The sequence below is a fragment of the Melanotaenia boesemani genome, chromosome 13 (genome assembly GCF_017639745.1).
Source record: "Melanotaenia boesemani isolate fMelBoe1 chromosome 13, fMelBoe1.pri, whole genome shotgun sequence".
In the NCBI taxonomy this organism is placed as follows: domain Eukaryota; kingdom Metazoa; phylum Chordata; class Actinopteri; order Atheriniformes; family Melanotaeniidae; genus Melanotaenia; species Melanotaenia boesemani.
The window spans coordinates 3,960,978-3,985,398 of record NC_055694.1 but is presented as its reverse complement, the minus strand read 5'-3'; the positions used below and the strand labels follow the sequence as shown (position 1 = coordinate 3,985,398).

The 24,421-nt window shown below is 39.1% G+C and overlaps 1 protein-coding gene across 1 annotated transcript; it reads right to left on the bottom strand.

The window, feature by feature from the left end:
* Positions 1–1,774: 1,774 nt before the first annotated feature.
* trim101 (tripartite motif containing 101) lies at positions 1,775–23,777 on the bottom strand. The gene is made up of 12 exons (XM_042002907.1): positions 23,602–23,777; positions 22,368–22,575; positions 15,362–15,534; positions 15,083–15,269; positions 13,922–14,017; positions 13,433–13,510; positions 12,793–12,948; positions 12,621–12,643; positions 12,409–12,533; positions 9,801–10,219; positions 6,225–6,354; positions 1,775–3,601 (listed from the first exon to the last, which is right to left on the bottom strand). The coding sequence occupies exons 2-11, from the start codon at positions 22,548–22,550 to the stop codon at positions 6,268–6,270; spliced, it is 1,527 nt and encodes a 508-aa protein (XP_041858841.1). The 5' UTR covers positions 22,551–22,575; positions 23,602–23,777; the 3' UTR covers positions 1,775–3,601; positions 6,225–6,267.
* Between the last annotated feature and the right edge of the window lie 644 nt (positions 23,778–24,421).

The following is a 24,421-nucleotide window of genomic DNA, read 5'->3' as shown; positions in this document are numbered from 1 at the left end:
GTTTCATAATTGAGTCTTTACTAAGATTTTTAAGATTTATTTGGAAGATTTTATTTATCATTTCATTTATTAAGAGTAGATTCTATAAAAAAAACAGATATAATAGGACTCTAAGACTCAGTATTGGGACAGTTCCTTTAAAAACTCTCAGTAATGCAGAAGTCTTGGGTTTTGTTAAAGGGATCATAATAACTAACTGCAAATATTTACTGATGGGTGTAAGGATCCAGGGAGTGAACAAGGACTTTACATACCTAAGTTTGGTGTGGCCATATGTACATATTTAACCCTATATTAGGCACTCAAATACAAAACATCAACCATAGAGAAGAGTGTTATTGTGATACTGGAGGATTTTACAAGACTTTAAAACTTGGTTACCTTTTTCTAAAATAATAACAGTCACACAGCAGCTAGTGGTCAGTCATTAAAATTTCTTCTCATTTTTTGTTGAAAGTCAATCTCAGTAAATTATCTGGGACACAGCCTGATCTTTGATGACTGGAGAACTGCATGTGGCTCTATGAGTTCATGTAGTGGCATGAGGAGGAATTCTCCCATGAAGTGATCAAATATGGTTCTTGGCCCAATAAAGGGTTAATGATAGTTTAGCAATATTAATAGCAGAAATACTTTATTATATATTATTTTAGAAATGTTATTTGCTCTGTGCCCCACTGTAATGCTTTTAACGTTTAATGTAAAGCACTTTGAATCATTTTGCACATTAAAATGTGGCACACAAATAAACTTGCCTTGTCATGCTTTAAATAGTTAGAGATGACTTACTGATGGACATATTTCTGATTTTGCTGATGAGTTAAATAAAGCAGCAGCACAGGTGTGTATGTTTGGAAAGGGGAAATAAAAGGGGAGTATGACATGAAGATATTTAAATTATATCATCCACAAATCTTTTTGAGAAAAATGCAGAAGCGATGTGGTCATAATTAAGAGGAATTCTTGGCCTCGATGGATTGATATTAACCTTGTATTTAAAGTCAAACAGCGAGTTATATAAATGTGATTGTGATGTTCTTGAAGGTGAGGAGTGAGTCATAATGATGATGGAGAGAAAACGAGGGAGAGCTACAAGCCTTAGATGACCAGTATTATTTCTTATAAGCATATATAGAACCATATATATATATATATATATATATATATATATATATACATATATATATATATATATATATATATATATATATATATATATATATATATATATATACATACATATATATATACATATATATATATGTATGTATATATATATATATATACATATATATATATATAGTGTCTACAGCCTCCGCTCCACCTACAGAAACAGGTTAATGTGACATAGAAATGGACAAAAAACAGATTTTTCCACTTTATTTGTCACATACTCACCACTGACATGATGTTATAAAATCCTCTAAAACCAGCGCTCAGATATGTAAAAACACACACACACACACACAAGAAATAAGGGAAAACCTTCAAATGTTCACTGTACAAAACTGGACAGAAATTACATGAGAAATTAAAAATGCTTTTGAGGAAAATTATAATTTATGAACGTAAATTAACATTTGATGCATGATATCTCAAATTTGTAATCTTTTTAAATGATTGTTTTATTTACTTGAGATATTTATTGTATTTATTTGATTTATGTACCATTATTTATGTATTTATTTTTATGCTTTTTACTTGTTTGGTCAATTAAAATATTTAATTATATTTTATTTAATCCATCTTTTCCTTTTTTCCTTTTTTTCCCCTGTATTTTCTATATTTCCTTATCTTTAATTTCCCTGTAAATTTTGTTGACTGTGTTTTTCTTCTATATTTATATAATTGGAAATAAATTCAGCAAAGCGGTTCTGAAGTAAACGCGATCTTCAGGAAGCAATAAGGAAAATCAATCAATCACCAGCTGTTTCCAGTCTGAAGCCTCATTTACAGAAATGACTTAAACACTGTTTTCCTACATTAAGATGATTATTTATTTATTTTTAACATGTTACATCGACCCAATCAGACATGTTTTCACCACCGTTTCTTTTTATTACTACAGAAATCCACTGAAGCAAGAAAAATGTCGAGGCTCATATTGTTTAGGAAGAAATTGTCTATAAACCAAAAACAATTAACATCTAATGTGTGTTTTTTAAACTTTTTTCTGTGTAAGATGAAGTGGTATGTGGCAAAAATACTTCAAATCAAAAACACTGAACATATTAAAAACCTAAACTACACATTATTTTAACCCTTTAACTGCATATTCCACCATTTAGTGGAACATTTTCTTGAATATTATTAAATATTTGTGGAAATAAATCTGCCTGAGCCATTCTGACTTGGTTTAGTTATTCAATGCCACATCCCATCACTGTTTCAAGTTTCACTCTTGTTACCATAGTAACAGTTATCTCAGTCATTCATTGAAAATATTCAAGCTTCTTATTATAGTCCAAAAGAAGAAATGCAGAGAACCATTTATCTCAGTGTGAACATTTAAGGCTTAAATGGTCTGATTTGACTGTCTGAGATGATATAAATAGAGATATATAACATCCAAACTCCGCCCACTTTCACCTACAGCCATGTTGTAAACATACTAACAGACTTCAAATAAGACTTCTTGTTTTTTTGTTTTTAACTCAGTGTTTAGACTAATATCTTTGATTTAAATTAAATTTTAAATAAAATTTCATGTTTCCAGAATGAAACAGTTGCAGAGATATGGATCCAAACTGTTCGCCTGTAGAATAGATTAGTGTAACACTCCTTCCTAAAAAAGACAAATAATCCACCACAGCTATAAACCAGAACGAGATCTCATATTAGTCCAGGTTTAAAATCTTTGCATTGGCTTCCTGGGTGCTTCTGAACTGATTTAAAAACCACTTTTATTCATTTTTAAAGCTCTTTAAGGTTTTAGTCCTGAGTTTTATGCTCATAGATATTTTTAAAAGAAAACCAACATTTAAATTTTTAGTGTGTTATTTCTGATTTTCTCTTGTATTTATTTTGATTTTATGTAATTGTAAGTAAATTCAGGCTTACCATACTATTTTATTAGTGTGTAATTTAATTTAATTTAATTTAATTTAATTTAATTTAATTTAATTTAATTTAATTTAATTTAATTTAATTTAATTTAATTTAATTTAATTTAATTTTATTTTATTTTATTTAAACTTCCAGTGTTTTACTTTCCCCAATACTGCAGGCAGAATTCTTTGTACATGTGTGTATGGGAGGGTTTGGATGGGTAAAGAGGGCTTTTTTGTTATAACACTGACCATGTAAAGCCCTTTGTGTGTTTCTGTCTCTGTGTTGTGTTGCATGATTTGTATAAAAAGTGATTTAGAAATAAAGACTGATAAAGGAACGTCTGTAAATGAGGCTACAGCGAACATTTCACTGCCACCTGTGTTTATCTGGAGAGTTCCATCATCTATAAAGTAAAATCTTTTTCTTTCTTCAACCCTTTATGAAGGGCCGAGGACTCCGACCCAGAAAAGCAGAAACTGGGTTGATGAGGAGTCTCGCTGAAGATGAGGGAGGAAAAGGAGTGACTGGACTCCCAGTTTCATCTCCCATCCTGGAAAAGAGAAGCAGATGACAACAGATTATTTCTAAGTGAGGCCGAAATAACAAAATTGCCCGCCTACTTTCCCCTACATAATATTCCCAAAATGAGGAACATCCTGTCTAGTTCCAGATGTTCCCAACAAAGCACTTCACTCTCAGACTGCAGGTTTCTGGTGGTTCCCAGAGGGTCTAAAAGCAGAATGGGAAGCAGAATCTTCAGGTATCAGACCCCTCTCTGTGGAACCTGTTCTCAGTTTGGCATCAGGAAGTAGACCCCCTCTCTACCATTAAGATCAGGCTTCTAACTTTCCTTCCTCATGAATCTTATAGTAGGTCTGGCTATGTGACCCTGACCAACCGGTCCAGGAAGATGGCCGTCCTTCCTGAATCTGGTTCTGATGGAGCTTTTCCTGGTTCTGGGCCTGATGGAGGTTTTTCTTCCTGGTTCTGGTCCTGATGGAGCTTTTCCTTCCTGGTTCTGGTCCTGATGGAGCTTTTCCTTCCTGGTTCTGGTCCTGATGGAGGTTTTTCTTCCTGGTTCTGGTCCTGATGGAGCTTTTCCTTCCTGGATCTGGTCCTGATGAAGGTTTTTCTTCCTGGTTCTGGTCCTGATGGAGGTTTTCCTTCCTGGTTCTGGTCCTGATGGAGATTTTCCTTCCTGGATCTGGTCCTGATGAAGGTTTTTCTTCCTGGTTCTTGTCCTGATGGAAGTTTTTCTTCCTGGTTCTGGTCCTGATGGAGGTTTTCCTTCCTGGATCTGGTCTTGATGAAGGTTTTCCTTCCTGGATCTGGTCCTGATGAAGGTTTTTCTTGTCCTGATGGAAGTTTTTCTTACTGGATCTGGTCCTGATGGAGGTTTTTCTCTCCACTGTCTCCTCGTGCAGCTCCGGATGGAGGATTGAGTAAAAGAGAGGACTTGATCCAGTCCGTTGACTTGTTTAGCTATAGGTCATTATTTTTATGAATTAGTTTATTTGAACACAGTTTATTATAAATTGGACTAACGTGGATCAGATAATGAATTGTTTTAATTGGATTATAAGTGGACTTTAGCGAACTGGATTGAATTGGACTGTATCTGTAAAACCTTGAAATGAGTTGGTAACTATGACGTCATTATTCTTCCATCTTCTTCCACTACAGATTCAGTGTATTCGCATATTTTGCTGCATGACACAGAAAATTTGATTCTTTGTTGTTTTCCATTTCTGAACAGTAAATAATTTCAAATGCATTTTAATCCAAATTTTATTATCTATTCAATAGAATTTAATCCGACTTGCAAAGAAAATTTTGATTTAAGAGAATTTAGAAAATTAAATGTTTAAATAAATAAATTTTCAAGTTGTTCAAGTTGCTGTATGAAACAAATAAAATCAAATAATTGAAGCCTGATATCTGATCGCAAAGAGCATAAAGGCAACATATGAAACATTCAGATTTCTCTTTTCTCTAGAAGATTAAGTCTTTTAGAAAATAACCAAATTTTCTGTCTGTTTACATTTGAGAAACCTCCCCAAACTCTTAATGATGCTCTCCTTAAACCCTGTTAATTATCATTTTTATTTGGACATTACCCAGCATCCTGCCTAGTTTGGAAACATAATTATGTACTTCAGATTAATCCTTCAATTAACACATGCGGCAAGGAAAATATTTGATGAAATGAATAGAAAAAAAAAAGAATATATATATAATTTAAATAAAATATATAAAGATAAATTTAAAAGAAAATAAATAAATACATAAATATGAGTGAATAAATATCAGTAATTCTTGACTAGTTATACAAACATGAAAAATATAGATCCTGATGAACGGAGCGACATGTTATTATGGGTGCTGTAACCCAATATGAGGGAGATAAAAAAATTACTGGTATTTTATGAAAAATAAAGTTGAATGAATTGTGTCTGATCATCAGTTTTAAAGCCATACAGCATTTTTAAATTCACTTGATTTAGTAAAGCTGTAATAAAATAAAATCCTACCACAAGGTGTCACCAGAGGCAACAAGAAACTAAACGCTGGTTTTTATGGATTTTGCAGTAATTCAAAGCAGCGTTTGTGTGACAAATTAAATTAATTGAAAATTAAATGAAAAATACTTGATTATCCCTAAGCCTTTCCGGATTTTAGTTTTTAAGTTATAACTGGCTGATAAAGTGTAAAAATTTCAGTTTTTTCTCTAGTGAAGCTGGGATCCTTCAGTCAGTCTGTGGTGGGGAGTTCAATCAGCTTTGCAGTTCTGGTTCTGTTCTGAAGATCTGGAGCTCCTGGAGCTGACTGTCCAGAGAGTAAAGCTGCAGAATATTATGACCAATTCTTCACATCCTCTACACAACACAATGAGGAAACAACAGAAGTGTTCAGAGGTCGTTCCTGGAGCTTTCCCAGCAGGCGAGAGGCAGAGTACATAAAGTCATCTGTCCATCACAGAGCTGAATAAAATAAACTGAATTTAAATTATTTTTTAATGCAAATTATGTGTTTCCCTTAATATGATTAAAAACATTTGTGCCAACAGCCAATCTAAAATCTGGACACCTGATCTAGAATGAAACTCTTTTAAATCCATTTGCATAACCAACGCTGTGAGCTGCACTTTCAGGTGGAGCAGGTGGTGTGTTTACCTGAGATCTGCTGCAGGGATGATCTGTACTTCTCCTCCTGGTGTTATGTGCAAATAAAACAACCAATATAATCCCAAACCCTCTGCAGGATGATAAGGAAGGCCAACAGGTAGAAAAGCAGAGTGACAGCCTGTAGAGGTGAGAAAAACTTTATTTATACAGCACTTTCTGAACAATGTTATTAAAGGTTCACATAGAAGCAGAGAATTAAGAACCAGTAAACAACTTCCAGGGCAGACTTCCCTTCAATACATAAATAATATCAGAAAGTTTGTCTCCTGCTCCGTTTACCGGAGTGATTTGTCGTTTGACGTAGCAAACAGAGTAATACCACCAGAAACTGTGGGGGCAGTGTTGAGCAGTAAAACTAACACGCAACCAGCGAAAAGAACAAAACCAGAGAAGAAGAAGAGGAGCAGGAAGTGCAACTACAACCTTATTTATAACACACTTTAAAAATAAGAAAGTAATAAGAAAGTGCTACAATGTGCAACACAGCATTAAAATGAAAACAAAATAAAAACAAAAACAGGAAAAAGAAGAAGACCACAGGGACAACAACTGTAGAGATGGTGGGAGCTGGGTGGTGGTGATGGTGCATTACCGCCACCAATGGTGTCTGAAACTGACGCCAGAACCTGGAGGTGAATGCTGAACTCAGCACTGCTCACTAGCTGACGAACCAACTTAACAACCATAGCAACGTAAAAGTATGAGGGTGGCGACGTATGACACTGTTTGGAAAGGACGTACCTATTTACGAACATAAGAAAGTATAAATGGGCCTTTAGTTCGATCCATATTTTAATTTAAATGAGTTCTGTTAGAATGTTGATCACTGAACTGATACATCCCCATGTCGCAGATATTTTATTTAGGACTTTTAAATACATGTCTTGTATACTTGGTTATAAACACACAGACCAGTTACACAACAACACGATGGTTCAGAGCTTTGTTTATCGCTCTCTTTTGGCATCATCGTTGTGTTGCTGAGGTTTTTTGGGGCCAGACATAATTTGTGGCTGAATCTGGACTCGACCTTTAAACAAGAAATTCTGGATCCATGCAGGCGGCAGTGGGATTTGGGGTTTGGATATGGAGATAACTCTCAGACTGCTTTTAAGCTTCCATTTTTGGTTTGGCCTGTAAGGGGGAATCCCCAGTTGGCTGTGGTGAGCACATCAGCTGGTCTAGATCGTAAACCTTTGGCTGAGCTTCTTCAGCAGCAGACAGACCAGCACTTACCCCCGTCCCAGCTGTCAGGATTGTACCATCTGGGATAAAAAACACAGCATCATTTCTCCTCCTCGTTCGTACATCGTTCATACATCTGGAACATGTTCCAGCTTTTCTGCCTCTACTCCTTCTCGGTGATAATTCCCACTCTTTCAAGCTGCTTTTAGCTTTAAAATGTTCTTCAGTGGCTTTCAGCAGTGTAGCTACACCCTACTGAAGAAGAGCAATGAGGATGTAAGAGCAAAATAAGGCCAAAATCAGAGATCTCAGACTACTGCAAGACAAAAGTGCTGGTTTACGAGAGCTCACCACAAATATAAATTGTAGGTGGAACAAGCTACATACGCCACTGCCCACATAGTCATCTGCAGTAACCATGGCTTAAAACAGTGACTGAAATGCAAGATCATAGTCAGAATTGATTTGAACTGAATAGAAAAGTACAAATTAAAAGTGTTTTGTGATGCCACCTCTTGTTAAGACTGGCATCTGAATTTTATGAGTTTATTCACTTATAAAATATATAATATATTGCTATTACAGCAGCGCTCAAGGGCTGCAGTCCTGCAGGTTTTAGATGTTTCCATGCTCCAATCAGCTGATTCACAACAGTTCTGCCCAAAAATCTTAATAATAATAATAATAATAATAATAAAACTAATAATAATAATAATAATAATAATAATAACCTCCGAGTTCTGATATCCATTTCAGACAACAACCATGGCGATGGTGGAAGAGTTCATGATTATGTACATTCACAGAGACATGAAAAGAGGCAGTACAGCAGAGTAAACATTAGCTTGTTAACGTTGTTTTGAAATAGTGTTAACTCTGTTGGCATTTACTGAATGTGTTCAAAAGAAGAATGAGACATTTAATGAATAAAGAAAATAGTTTACAAGAAATTTCTGGCTTTGCCATGAGCTGCCCAGGATAATGTTAAACTGAGATCATCTGTGAGGTTCATTTAGTTATTTTATGTATGTTTGGATTCCTTGATATCTGTGTTTCGGATTTGAACGCCAGCTTGTCAGTTGTGAGATTAATTTCACTCCATAAAGTTTTGCCAGAAGTTCTTTTTAGTTCAGAAAAATTTAGTTAACATGAATCTGTGCTTTCAATTGCTTTAGATTAAGTAAGGGATAATGCCCGACGAGGTGTCCATTACCATAAATTAATGGACGACACGGAGGCATGAACCGTCTGACTGTCCACAGGATGATGAGACATTTTATTTAAAACAGTCAAAGTCCACAGATAGTTTCCTACATCGTTTAATAAGCCTGCAAGCGGCTCTGATCTGGCTCGTCTCCAGTGGCAACTCTTAACCGGCTCTAACACATCCTGCAGCTCGGTCGGTCAGCTGTTGTATTAGACCTGATCAGTGGAGGGAAGGGAGATGATTGCTTAACGTTATGTTATGTGACACAATGAATCATTTCAGAGGGCAGGTGAAGCTCCTACAGCTTGTGTGTGTCCAGAAGATGATGTGACATTTTGTTTAAAACAGTCAAAGTCCACAGATAGTTTCCTAAATCGTTTTTATTGCAAGAAATATTATCCAACATTCACTCTGATTATTAAATGTGTATCAAGCAAGTAAATGTATCCTAAATCGTTTTTATAATGTTATCCACCGTTCGCTCTGTATCCAGTATGTAAGTAAGGTAATCAAGACAAAAGGACAGGCGAGGAACTATTTAAAATTAAATGCAACATTGTCGTTGATCGTGACTTTTCATAAAGATACTGGCATGTCCATAGTGGCGTTTAAAGGACAGAGATTTAACATTTGTGGACCCAGTCCGCTGCTGGTTGGGACACTGTGGGATGACAAAATGTTGCTCCATCCTCGCCTCTCTTGGACTGACGGAGCCCAATAAGCCTGCACCTGCTTTCACAGTAATGCGCTGTTACAGACATGATCTGGCATGTCTGCAGCCCGGTGTCAGAGTTTCTGTTGCCACGGTTACCAACTACCGTTTAGTCTATTTGACCGGAACTTTTTTCATAGGTGTCCATTACCACTTTTTAATGGATGCCCTACAGCCAATCAGAATCGAGTATTCACCCAGATCATGGTATAACAGTATTTAATCCAAGCTATAAGTTTGTATGTATTAGTGGGACTTAGTGATTTATCATTAAATAACTAATCTCAAAAATGCTGGGATAGGCTCCAGCTTCCCTGTGACCCGTAATGGACAAAAGTGGTACAGGGAATGAATGAATGAATGAATGAATGAATGAATGAATGAATAATCTCAGTTTCTCTGGCTGACCAGTGTAAGGGGTCTTGTTAACAGCAAAGGGTTAGAAAAAGAGATTTCTTACCTGCTGTGTGCTCATTCCCTCCTGGTCTTCGCAGATGTTTTCCTCTATAACAGGATGGGGAGCAGCACATGCCTCGTCCTCTTTTTGAGTATCTTCTCTTTTCTCCTTCCTCTCCACCTGAATCTGACCCGGTCCTACATCATTGAAGTCCGGCTCATCAGCCTCTAGCAGCATAAGTTCCCCAGCAGCCACAGAGTCCCTCACCAGGTCAGGTGCCGGTGGAGTTGAGGCTGTTTCTTGTACTGCTAGCTGAATTGGTTCTACTGGTGGAGACATTAGTTCTGGTTCAGGCCTTTTATCTGGCTCTACAAATGCCTCCAGGTTCTGGACTGTGCTTTCTTGATTTTGTTCTGATTCCAGTTCTTTGGGTTCTGCTGGTTCTGGATCCACCTCTGGTTCTTCAGGAACTTCTTCCAAAACTAATAAAAGAGATAAATTTAAACACAAGTAATGAATAGGAAATGTAAAGAGGAGAAATCATAACTAAAGGCACAATAAACGAAAGCTTGGATTTTTTAATAAATAAAAAATAGACAAATATGAGACAAGTAATGACTTGAAACAGGAAGTTATATCCATCCTGAAGCCAGCTACAAATCTGATCAATGAAAAGTCAGCACCTGTAACTCAGCCACCGGTGTTGGGAAATGAGGAGGCAACTGCTTATTCTACTTCATTCTGCCTTTGATTGTCTTTTGGATTGATATGCATTAGCATTGCAGAGGCTAATGACTAGTACTAGTACTAGTACCATACCTTACCTTTCCCAGGCTGGTGACTATTTGAATAGTTACTCCCTCAGCTGTACATTAACAGAGATGCTGGTTTTAGCATTAGCAATGCTAATTTCTAGCATCCCTAAGCTAGTTACTTTTTGGAATAGATACTCCCTCTGCTCACCATTAGCAAGGAGATGCTGGCGTTGGCATTGGAAAGGCTAACGACTAGCTTCCCTAGGCTGGTGATCTACTTAATTAGATGCCAACCATTTGTAAGAAGATGTTGATATCAGCACTGGAGAGGCTAACAACTAGCTTCACCAGACTGGTGATATACTACATAGCCTACTCCCTCTCCTGATCATTAACAATGAGATGTTGACATCAGTATTGCTGTGGCTAACAACTAATTTCCGTATGCTGGTGATCTACTGAGATACTGCCTCAGCAGGCTGTAAGTATGGATAAGCTGGCCTTTTGCATTGAGAGAATCAAAGCTACTTTATCAAGTTCAAAATCAACTAAGTCATCTACTGCTTTTGTAACTAGCATGCCAAAGGTAGCTGAATTGGATGCTGTGTTTGCACATTTAATTTTCTATTTTGTAAACATTAATTGGCCACTGCCAGCTTTCAGTTATCACTAATCAGATGGAAGTAACCTCCTGCTAAATGCAAGAAGCCACTGCCAGGTGCTCAGCAGTCCTATTTTAGGCACTTGTACTGTGTCATGCACCATAGGTCAAAGGGATTGGATAAGAAGAGCTATCACCAATGTTAATTTAAAAGGACCAGTCAGAGCAGGAAAAAAGTAAAAGAAAAAAAAATGAACGAAGCCCTACACTAACTTAGAACATGCCAGGAGCTAAACATGTCAAAGCATTTTTAAGATTAATCAACATGAGGACAGAGGAGATCCTACAGTCAGGTCAGACAGGTCAGAAGGAGTGATATCAAAAAGATTCCCTTTGGGTTTCTCTCTGTCAACAATAAAGTTAAAGACAAAAAAGATCTCAAACTTAAACTGATCCCATAAAACAGCTGTGGTTGGAGGTGGAACGAACCGGTCAGTTATATGATACTCTATTTGACCTGTTTTTTGTAATTCAATCCTGAAAGCTCTGCACTGCAGGGCACAGAAGATGGGTGTCACACCACCATCCTCCTGATGGGCACACAACAACTCAGTCTCCTGAGTCACACTAGACGTTTAGTTTTGTTTTATTCTGTGCATTTGGAGGGAAAATGTCGAACTCACTGACTCTTTACCAACTGCAGAGACTGGCTAATTTTGGACTCAGACTGGACAGATAGAGTTACTTAGTTTGTATTTGATCCAGACTCTTGTTTCTGGCATGCTGGCTTTACAGTACAGACCTAATAAACACATCCAGCATTTAAGCTTGGTGTATGTAATGTCCAAAGAGGTGATCGCTACACAGTTCTGCATATCCTGCAAAACCTTTTACAGAGGATTAAATGACCATTTCCTTTTCATAAAACATAAAATAACAACACTCGATTGTGATGCTGTAGATAATTTTCCTTCCATGCAGAATATCATTTAATTTCAAAGTTTATTTCAAACATGTTCTTTCATTTACAATATTTACATCACATTTCATGTCTGAAAAGGAGTTGGCAGAAGTACAAACTTATATCACCCTACCCCATTTCTACAATACACTGTAACACTCCAACTCTATTTACCATAAAAAATGTATACACTCCCCTCCCTACGCCTCCGAACAAAACATAAATAAATGAGACAAAACACCACCATATTTCTGGCTTCAAACACTGTCATTATCGTCCATTGATAAACTGTTGTTCTTCAAGCTTCAAGCTTAAATTTCTAAACAAACTTAGGATAAAGGGTAGTTTACTTACCTTTAATGAAGTCTATGCTTTCTAGAGCTCTCTGCTGTTCATTGAAATTAATTCTATAGTTGCTCAGATTCTCATAACCTGGTTTCAGCGTCTCAGACGGAAAGGAGGTGGTTGCTGTTACAACTCTGAGTAAAGGAAGTTAAAAGAGGTTGAATGCAAAGTACAAGTGGTTAACTTAGAGAAAATTTGCATTTATGTGTTAAAGGACTCACTTTGTGATCAACTCTGTTGAATTCTGAACGAAGGGCATGGAGAAAAAAATACTTTTAAAGAAAATAAAACATATAAATCAAACTTTAAAAAAAAGGTATTTTGATTCACAACATTTTGAGCATGAACTTTATTTGATTTGTGGTTGGTTACAACTACGCAGGTACAGCTCACCTGAATGAAAGCGGCCATGTCCGGCTCCTCCATGCTGCTCAGTGCGCTCTCCATCAGCTTGTTGTTGGCCTCGATGCTATCCCCATAGTTTCGTGTGAGCAGCTGAGTGTGGGTCGTCTTCTCTTCCTCCTCACAGCTAATCCTCTGTTTCATCACCTTCATGAAGACAATGATAAAAGATAGAAAACATGTCCTCTGGATTTCTAGCATCATAGAATAAGACTTGCATCTTAGTACAAGTGTTAGTATTAGGGCTGTAACTTCTACAAACGTCTGTTTATGCTTAATGTCCACCCTATGTGTGACAGAGGCTAAATATTGTGGAAAATGAGCTTTCTTAAGAAATTAATGGATATTTATAATCTTTTATAAAAGGATAGTTAATTAATTGTGAACATCGTGAACGTGCAATTGTACATTGCACTAAAATAAATAAAAAATGTGGACTTTTCATAATTTATGGGTTATTATGCAGTTATTTTAACTGGTACGGTCCTCCCAAGATCATGTTGTACCCCCAAATTACAGTGTTAATTGATACCCCTGGTTAACGGGGTACTGAGCTGAAAAATGATTGTTAAGGGGTAAAATGCTGAAAAAGACGTTTGAGAACCACTGATATAAAGAAACAAAGCCTAACCTGTTGTCTGTCCTCCAGGATGGAAAACAGGTGGTTGAACTTGTCACAGACTCCCTGTTTCTGAGTCTTACAGTTCTCCTGTAAAAGGGAGGATCAGAGCATGAAACCAGAGACAAGTGTTTTCATACAACGCAGGAACTTTGCTTTTGTATGACACTTAATATTATATACATTATTCTTTATAGTTCTATAATAAGTTTTACAAAGCAGAAGTAATATCTGGAGTAAAACCTGAAATCTGTACAAGTTGAAGAGGATTTAAGTCACTGATGCAGGACTGAAGCTAAACAGAAATGGAGGACTTAAACAGTTTCTGATCATCATATGAAATTTAGGATCACTGGCAACAAAAATGAAAAAGCTTGGAGCTCTGACAGCCACACACACACACACACACACACACGCACACACACACACACACACACACACACACACACACACACACACACACGCACGCACACACACACACACACACACACACACACACACCTCTATGTTTCTACAAGTTTCCTCCAGCTCACTGATGATAGACTGGATTCTGTCACTGAATGCCACCAGAGAAGTGACGCCTTCACTCAGCTTGTCCTGATAAATAAAAAGGAAAGTTAGTTTGGTTTTTAGTTATAAAGTCAGAATAAATTGTCACCACTTTATCAGGCCCTAGGGTTTCCAGAGAACGGTCTGAAGAAGAGAAAATATCCAGTAAACAGCAGTTTCTGGACCAGAATATCTTGTTGATGTCAGAGGTCAGAGGAGAATGGGCAGACTGGTTGGAGATGACAGAAAGACAACAGGAAGTAAAATAAGCACTGGTTCCAACCAAGGTCTGAAGAACAGCCTCTCTGAACATACAACACGTCCATCCTTGAAGCAGATGGGCTACAACAGCAGAAGACCACACCGGGTACCTCCTGTCAGCTAAGAACAGGAAGCTGAGGCTACAATTCACACACACTCACCAACACTGGACAATAGAAGATGGAGAAATGTTGCCCGATTTTTAAAAACAATATGAGTCCCTTAGTACCAACGTGGCCTGGTTTAACCAGCACAGCCTACCTGAGTATTGTTGCTGACCATGTCCATCCCTTTATGACCACAGTGGAGCATCTTCTGATGCTGCTTCCAGCAGGATAATGCACCATGTCACAAAACTCAGATCATCTCCAGCTGCTTTCTAGAACAAACCAATGAGTTCACTGGACTCCAACGGCCTCCACAGCCACCAGATCTCAGTCCAGTAGAGCAGCTTTGGGATGTGGTGGAACGGGAGATTCTCATCATGGATGCAGCCGACAAACCTGCAGCAACTGTGTGATGCTGTCATGTTGATATGGAGCTAAACCTCAGGAATGTTTCCACCACCTTGTTCCATCTATTACACCAAGAATTAAGGCAGTTCTAGAGGAAAAGGGGGTTCGACCTGGTATTAGAAAGTAGACCTGATAAAGTGGACGGTGAGTAGCTCCAGTAAAAAGATAATTAAAATACACAGTAAAAATAAAAACATAAATGAAACAAAAACCTGATTAAAATGTTTGGTGTGCACCTATGTATTAAAAAAACAACACAAACACAACTCAACCTTCATGTGGTGAGCAGTGAGGTTTCAGCTAAAGCACACACAGCCTCATGGAGGGTGTTAGTTACCTTCTGTTGCTGGTAGATGTCTGCCAGAGGAGCCACCTGACAGGACTGATGAGCCCCAAACACTTTGCACAGAGAACATGTAGGAACCTGACAGGTGACACAGTAGATGTTCAGCTTTTCACCCTCATGGTCGGAGCATGTTGGAGTCTGAGTAGTAGTAGTAGGAGGAGGAGGAGGTGGGAGAGGGCTGGAGAGAAGGACATTAATAAACTACATTAGATTCATCATCTTTCACCTGGAGATGTAATCCTCATCGTACTCATCTTTCACTCTCTCCACCTTGGTGCACTGTTAAGTTCCTGTTTGTAGATGTCTATGATGTTCTCTACCAGCAGGTTTCTTTGAAGACCGTAGACACCGTGGCGATCCAACACCACTTCATGTCTGCAAGATGGACAACGGAAACGGCCGCTGTTGACCAGCATGGTGGTCCGAGCCTGGAACAGAGATGGCTGCACAGAAAAAACATCACAATAAACAACACAAAATATGCAAATGGGAATGTTACTTTCCATCACAGTAAACAAACATGGTTAATGGTTGAGTCAGGTTTAAAGTGACTTGATAGTGCTAGTGGAAAATATATATAAATATATATTTATAAATATATAAATATAGTGATCTATAGTAGAGAAAATATGGATTTATCTTATAACATCAATTCCAGAAAAGTCCAGTTTTTGTGTAAAATGTAAATAAAACCAGAATACAATGATTTACAAATCTCATCAAGCCACATTTTATTTCCAGTAGATGTTAAAAACTGAGACATTTTACCATCTCATGGAAACTATGAGCTGATAGTGAATCTGATGGGAGCAACACATCTGTAAAAAGATGTTCAACACGTTCAACCCTCTTCTTCTAACAACTGTCTGTAAACATCTGGGAAATGAAGAGACCAGTTGAGACCAGTTGGAGGGAAATGTTGTCCCATTCTGGTCTGATGCAAGATTCTAGCTGCTCTACAGTCCTGGACCTTGATTACTGGATTTCTGCTTCCATGATGCTCCAGATGTTGTGTATTGGTGAAAGGTCTGGACTGCAGGCAGGCCAGTTCAGCAGTCGGATTCTTCTCCTGTGAAGCCATGCTGCTGTGATGGATGCAGGATGTGGTTCAGCATCGTCTTGCTGAAACCTGCAAGACCTTCCCTGAAAGAGAAGTTGTCTGGATGGGAGCAGATGTTGCTCTAAAACCTCCATGTACTTTTCAGCATTGATGGAGCTTCACAGATGTGGAAGCTGCCCACGCCATAGGCACTAATGCAGCCCCATCCCATCAGAGATGCAGCTTTTCACCTGTCCACTGATAACAAGCTGGATGCTCCCTCTCCTCTTTAGTCTGCAGGACTAAAAAGGACACTCCTTTTATACCCAGTCATGTTACTGACCTGTTGCCAGTTAATTTAATTATCTGTCAAATGCTCCTCCAGTTGTTTTGATTTGCACCAATTACTTTTCTTTTGTTGCTTCTATCCCAACTTTTTATAGATGTGTTGCAGATTCAAAATCAGCTCATATTTTTCATGTAATGGTAAAATGTCTGAGTTTCAACATCTGATATGTTGTTTATGTCCTACTGGGAATGAAATATGGGTTGATGAGATTAGTAAATAATTGCATTGTTTTTATTTACTTTTTTCACAAGGACAGAACTTTGTTGGAACTGGGATTGTACATAGAAATGTAAAACAATGCCTAAGATACGATATACAAATAAATCACCTAAAAGAGACTTTAAATGTTTAAGTGACACACACACACACAAAAGGTCTATTACAGATGCAACACAATTAGAAAGAGACAGACAATATTCTCAAAACATACAAAATAGATACAAGGAAATCCATCTCCACAAGGAGATGCAAAATGACCCCAGAAAGACAGAATGTGGCATCTGCTGCAGGTCACCCTTAAAGCTGTCAGCCAACACTGACCTTCCCCTTGTTAGTAGCACAAAAATAAAGCTCCATTACTCTCAAAATTCCTGAATATTTACAAATGTTTTTCTCAAATTCTTTTTAAAGAAGAAAAGAGAGCAAAAGAAATTCAGAAGAATTCAGCAGGGAGGTAATAGAGAAGGAGCGAGGCTGATGCAGGGTTACGAGGGTAAAGCTTCCTGAAATAGTTTCCTTTTATTAACACTACAGCTGCTGCCAGGCCTGACGAGGGATCAGTCCGACGGGGACCTCTGAGCCCTGATGTCTCGCATAGAGACACAGTTTTGGTTCTGTTTGAGCTGCAAAAAAACTGTTAAACTGAGAAGATTTCAGACTATAAACAAGCAAATAATCCAGCAGTGCAGCAAGATAATTACACTTACCAAGAAAACCTTTCTTGGCTTTAGAAAAGTGAGAAATATATCAAAACAAGTGGTGAAAGATCAATTTCAAGTCCTTTATTAGTTCTGGTATGAGCTGTCCTGTTTCTTTTTCACTTTGAAAGAAAAGAAACCAGAGCAACTAAGCCAGCTAGAGGAAGTATTACGCTTAGCAACAGTGAAATTAATGTGAAGCATTAACAACACCGTTGCTAAGCGTAATACTTCTACTAGCTGGTTTAGTTGCTCTGGTTTCTTTTCTTTCAAAGTGAAAAAGAAACAGAACAGAAAGAAGCATTAACAGGTTCATTTTGAGGTTTATGTTCATGCCTTAATGCCTGAATTTATTTACAACTATAGAAAAGAAAAATAAATATAGTTAAAAAAAAAAAAAGGGAAAAAATACTGGAATAAATAAGCTACAATTAAATATTAGATAAATTAATAACAATAATTTCACAACAACAAACAATAGATAAATAATAGAAAAATAATACATAAATAAAAGTAGATTAATAAAAAAAAGAATTGATTAAATAAATAAAAAAAAAGAAAAAAGACTCCTCTCTGAGCCGCCACCGTGGTGGAGGAGTTTGTGTGTCCTGAAGATCCTAGGAGCTTTATGCCCCTGGTAGGGTCACCTGTGGCAAACTGGTCTAGGGGAGGGACCGGACAAAGCATGGTTCAACAGACCCCTATGATGAGTAAAAACAATGGATCCAGGTTTCCTTTGCCTGGACGTGGGTTGCAGGGGCTCCCCTCTGGAGCCAGGCCTGGAGGCGGGGCACAGAGGCAAGTGCCTGTTGGCCAGGCCATTGCCCGTGGGGCCCGGTTGGGCTCAGCCCAAAAGGCTGACATGCCCCGCAGTGAGACTAGGCAGACTGGGGTGGTGCCCCCCCTCTTCAAAAAGGGGGACCGGAGGGTGTGCTCCAACTACAGGGGGATCACACTCCTCAGCCTCCCTGGCAAGGTCTATTCAGTGGTCCTGTAGAGGAGGGTCCGTCAAATAATTAAACCTCGGATTGAGGAAGGGCAATGTGGTTTTCATCCCGGTCGTGGAACAGTGGAACAGCTCTACACCCTCTTCAGGGTCTTGGAGGGGGCATGGGAGTTTGCTCAACCAGTCTACGTGTGCTTTGTGGACTTGGACTTGGCGACTGTGTCCCCCGGGGACTCCTATGGGGGGTACTCCGGGAGTATGGAGTGCCGGACCCGCTTGTACGAGCTGTCCGGTCCTTGTAAGACTGGTGTCAGAGCTTGGTCTGCATCGCCGGCAGTAAATCAGAGTCGTTTCCAGTGAGGGTTGGACTCCGCCAAGGCAGCCCTTTGTCTCTGATTCTGTTCATAACTTTTATGGACAGAATTTCTAGGTCCAGCCGAGATGCTGAGGGGATCCGGTTTAGTGGCCTCAGGATTAGGTCTCAGTTCTTTGCGGATGATGTGGTTCTGTTGGCTTCATCGGGCCATGATCTTCAGTTCTCGCTGGAGCGATTTTAGCCAGGTTTGAAGTGGCTGGGATGAGAATCAGCACCTCCAAATCCGAGACCATGGTCCTCCTTAGCCGGAAAAGGGTGGAGGGCCTTCTCTGGGTCAGGAATGAGGGACTTCCCCAAGTGGAGGAGATCACGTTTCTCGGGGTCTTGTTCACGAGTGATGGAAGGATGGATCAGGAGATGGACAGGCAGATCGATGCAGATGCTGCATAAGTCTGTCGTGGTGAAGAAGGAGCTGAGCCAAAAAGGCAAAGCTCTCAATTTACCGGTTGATATACGTTCCTACCCTCACCTATGGTCACGAGCTGTGGGTAGTGACTGAAAAAATGAGATCATGAATACAAAATGACTTTTCTTTCGCAGGGTGGCCAGGCTCTCCCCTAGAGATAGGGTGAAAAATCTTGGTGATCTGGGTGGGGCTCAGAGTAGAGTCGCTGCTCCTCCACATCGAGAGGAGCCAGATGAGGTGGCTCGGGCATCTGGTCAGGATGCCTCCTGGACGCCTCCCTGGTGAGGTGTTTCGGGCACGTCCCACCGGGAGGAAACCCTGGGGAAGACCCAGGACACGCTGGACGGACTACATCTCTCGGCTGGCCTGGGAACGCCTCGGGATCCCTCTGGATGATATTGAATAGAGCTGCTGGTGAATGTGGCAGGGCAGAGGGAAGTCAGGGCTTCCCTGCTTAGGCAGCTGCCCCCGCGACCCAACCCCGGATAAGCGATAGATGGATGAAATAAAAAGAAATAAAGTAAGAAAAAGAAGAAAGTGTTTCATGACTTGTTTTGTTTTGTTTTGTTTTTTTTTATCTTTATTTAACCAGGAAAGGTCTGGTTGAGTTAAATATATATTATCGAAGAGAGTCTTGGCCTACATATCAGCATAGTAAAACTTCTACAAACACCACGTTTAAACTAGCTCAGGTTTTACAAGCCAAATAAAAAAAATAAAATAAATAAATATATAAAATAAAAACAAGTTAAAATCTAAATCAAGCATCTACGAACAGACATAACCAGTTTTAGGATTTTATAATTAAATATGAAATAAAAGACATTTACTCTAAAATCATGATAAATAATCATACACATTCTGCTTTTCCTAGTATATCTCCCTCAAAACAAATTTTAAAAGACTTGTTGGCAGAATATAAGATTATAAGTCTTGGTTAAATAAATAATTTTGGCAGCGTTAGTCATAATACGTAGATTCTAAGTAAGGAGGTAGGAAGGAAGAAAGAAGAAGGACAGAGGAGGGGGTTTCAGTGCAGAGCGGCATGTCTGAAGAGGGTAGAACTCCATCTTTTCAGTCCACATTTAGGTGACCTCTGTGTGTCAAAGGTTGACACTAAAGATCACATGATCAGGCCGGAGGGCTGCATATACACACATCCAAAACATAAATATGCACACAACAGCAGAAGAGTGACCACACACACCATATGTGCATGTCTGTTATATGTGGACAGTTTTACATTGTTTAGTTATTGCTGAAAAACTTTACATATTAATGCTGGTTAGCGCCCGAATTAAGACAGAGATGGTAAATACCAGCCGGGATCTCATCAGGGCTAAAGGTCAAACCACCACAGTGTCCATCATGGTGCTGCAGTATGCGGATGACAACGCCCTTGCAGCCCTCTCAGAAGAGAACCCACAGAGAACTTTGTCTGCTTTTGCAAAAGCATACAGAAAGCTTGGTCCTAGCTGTTAACATAAGAAAGACCCAAATCCTTCATCAGCCACCACCAAATAGCAGTTCACCTGTTCTGGCCCCAAACATATCCATTAACAACACCAGGCTGGAAAATGTGGACCACTTCCTAAATCTTGGTAGCCTTCTGTCATCAAAAGCTGTCATTGATGATGAAATAGACCTCCGCCTCAGCTGTGCAAGCAGGGCCTTTTCAAGGCTAAGGAAAAGAATCTTTGAAAACTGAGACCTCCAAGCAAAGACCAAAATCCTGGTCTATAAAGCAGTGGTGCTCCCGACTCTTCTGTATGGCTCAGAAGCCAGGACCAGATACAGTAGACATCTAAAGGCACTAGAGACATATCATCAAAGATGCCACCATAAAATACTGAGGATTAGCTGGGAGGACCAACGCACTAACACTAGCGTCCTGGAGGAGGCGAATATTTCCACCATCACTGCCACCATCACTCAACTCAGATGGACAGGTCATGTTATTCGTATGCCTGACTCTCGCCTCCCACAACAGGTCCTTTACTCCCAGCTAGCTGAAGGGAAAAGAGGCCCTGGAGGCCAAAATAAGAGATACAAAGATAACATCAAAACGAACTTAAAAAAGCGCCACGTAGACCTGCAAACTTGGGAAGACACAGCAAAAGATAGGCTGACCTGGAGAAACCTTGTCCGTGAGGGTGCCGCACAGTATAACAATGACCTCTGCCAGACTGCACAAGACATGCGCAGACTCAGAAAGCAGAGAGAAATGTCCACACAGGCCAAGCTCAAATCCACCACCACTACATCCCCTTGTCCACACAGCACAAATATATATATACTGCATATAATATATAATCATTTATTCATATATTTATTTTCAATTTTAACAAATTATAAACACATTTAATTAAATGTTTAATGCTGTAACTTTTTTTTCTCTCCATAGCATCCAGGATGCTGAGGAATATTTTGTGATATTAAATGTTTTCACTTGGTAAAAATGATGGTCTACAGGTAGGCCAGACCAGCACCTGGACTCCACAACAATGCTGTTTTAACAGATGCAGTATAGCGTTATTTTACTAAATTATGCATGAAAACTATGTATGAAATTAGGGTAATAAGTTTCTTTGTCCATCCTCTGAGAGACTCTGCCTCTCTAAGGTGCTCTTTTAAATGTAATCAACCTGCTGATAATTAACAGTGCTGTTTACTTCTATCCCTTCACAACTTTCTTTTGGAACATGTTGCTTCATCAAATTGAAAAGAAAATAATAAAACATGTTCCATCATTTCATACAGTTTCTTCTATTCTTGCTAAATGTTTTACAGACATTTCCACTGCGTTCCTGCCTATTTTGGAAGTGGGGTTGGAATATTTGCTGACAGCTCTCCAACAAAGCACAAACAGATTACAAGCGTGTGCGCATGTGAATGCATGCGTGAACAGTGGATTATCAGAGTCTAAACTGGGACGAGTGGGTGTGAAACTGGTATGCTCAGTGGGAGAAATGAAAATCACCTGTCATGACTGCCATTGTTTAGACTGTGTGATGTTCCTGTCACGGCATTAGGACGTCGTTAGAGGACAAAAGACTGGTCCCAGTCTGATCAGGACTACAGTGGAACCTTTTCTTTATTTCTTTCATTTTCTTTATTTTGTTTGTATATAAATGTAGGCATTAAGGGGTAGAGGAGGTTCAAGTTTAGGTTAAGTTCTACAAAGTGACCAGAAGTCAGAACAAGCTGCAGAGATTGTGTGCACGTGCACTTCTTCAAGCAGACCTGGTAGAGCTCGTTTGCACACTTTCTGCACAGGTTGTGCTGGCAGGGCAGGATGACCACCGGCTTGTTGAAGATCTCCAGACAGATGGGACACATCAGCTGTTTTTCCAGCGTTGCAAACGCCGCCTCGCGTTCTGCTCCATGGCTGCTCTGCAGGCAGCTCAGCTCAGCTGACAAAGACATGACTTCTCCACCAACACTTCCCCTCCTGCGAAAAAACACAGTTGTGTCAACGCTTCAAATTTGACTTCATGTCATTTGGAATTTCAGAATAAAGAAGAAATAAAATGTTATACATGTAACCTAAGGCAGTGATCCCCAACCTTTCACTGGATGAAAATAAATCTTGTGACATTTCAGAAGCTTATTGAAACAATGACTCAGCGAATGCTGCTGGAATCACAACTAAAGGTCCAACAAAATATTAACTTTTTAAAATGTTTTTTTTAGGCCAGCCAGTGTATACAGTTAGACAAGATTTTTTCTTTCCTCACTTTCTAAGGTTGGGGTTGGTCGAGAGAAGCATGAAAAGTTTCCTCAAATCATCTGGAGCTTGCTGCACGTTTAACTAACGTGTCTTGTTTTTGTATTTGATAAATTTGATCCATTTTTTTACTTGCAAATAAAATGTGATGTTTCTGATCAGTAGTAGGTTAACTGAAGCACCTGCTTGCTGAAAATCTCTTTAACATGAGAGTTTAGTGGCAGATACTTGGTCAAAACATGCAAAGCAAAGGAAAAATAGCATCAAGGAAAATCTTCATGTTTTTAGTTTAAAAACACAGAAATCCTCAAATGTAAACCGTAGATGTCAGCAGCTTGTTTCGCCTCCTCTGGAAAGTTCAGTATGTCAGTGCGACTTCACTTCATCTCTAGAGCCAAATGTTCAGTTTGCTTTTCAGGATTTCATAAATCATGCAACAAATATCCTGACTGGACCCCCACCCCTGCAGAAAGCACCAACACCAGCAGCTTGTACTGAAGGTTTAATCTTGTGAGCGAGTTTGTTTTATTTATAAATAGCTTATTTTGATTCAAAATAAGCTATTTAAGACAAATTTCACTCGCAAAAGCTTCATGAAACTAATATTTGGTTAAATTCATATTAAAAGGGTTTTTCTGCTGCTGGTTTGTTGTGCAGCTTTGCAGAAAGCTGCTCACTAGAAATGAAACTAACAGACTAACTGATTTTAATTATTATTGTACGGCTTCCCTGTCAGTTGTGTAAACTCACCTATTACCGCATCCAAAAGTTGGAGAAGTCACGTTGAGGGCAGCCTACCCCACCTTTCACCTTCAGCAGGGTTTTGGTTTATGAGCTCGCCTCTAGCATAACCCGCCAAACAGGCGCAGATGGCAGAATCTACCTCACTTTCCTATCGTTCTCCACTTCTCCCGCCACCTCAGAGGGTTTTGTCTACTGCACAAGTGGCAACGGCTGTTTGTTCACCTCGCCATCTGAAGTGTGTGTGTGTGAGGAAGAGGATGCACATGTGTGTGCTGGCATCAGGTTTCAGCCCAGTGCCTCTGAAATGATCCCAACACACAAACCATATGAGGAGGTGGCTGCTGGACGGATTAAGACCCTGCCAGGCTGTGCTCTTTCTATGGTTACACTCACACAGTTCAACACTTTATTATTACAATTAATTTAAGCGCTGATTTATATATATGTATAAAAAATGTATAAACTGTATAAGAAAAATCTTCCCAGAAGTTTTCTAAAATGCAGAAAAAAAGTTAAAAAATAAACAATTCTGCAATTTTCTAATTTCTTTAAAACTTTATTTAGGTTGTTAAATTTCACTAACTTTATTGGAAATTTTCATTATCCATCCATCCATTATCTATACCGCTTTTATCCAGTGAGGGGTCGCAGGGCAGCTGGAGCCTATCCCAGGATTTAGAAGGTGAGAGATGATGGTCAGGTCAACACAAAGAGACCAACAACCACTCACACTCACTCCTAGGGAGAATTTATAGTCACAAACTAACCTAACATTCATGTCTTTGGATGGCGGGAGGAAGCTGGAGTACCCGGAGAGAACCCACGC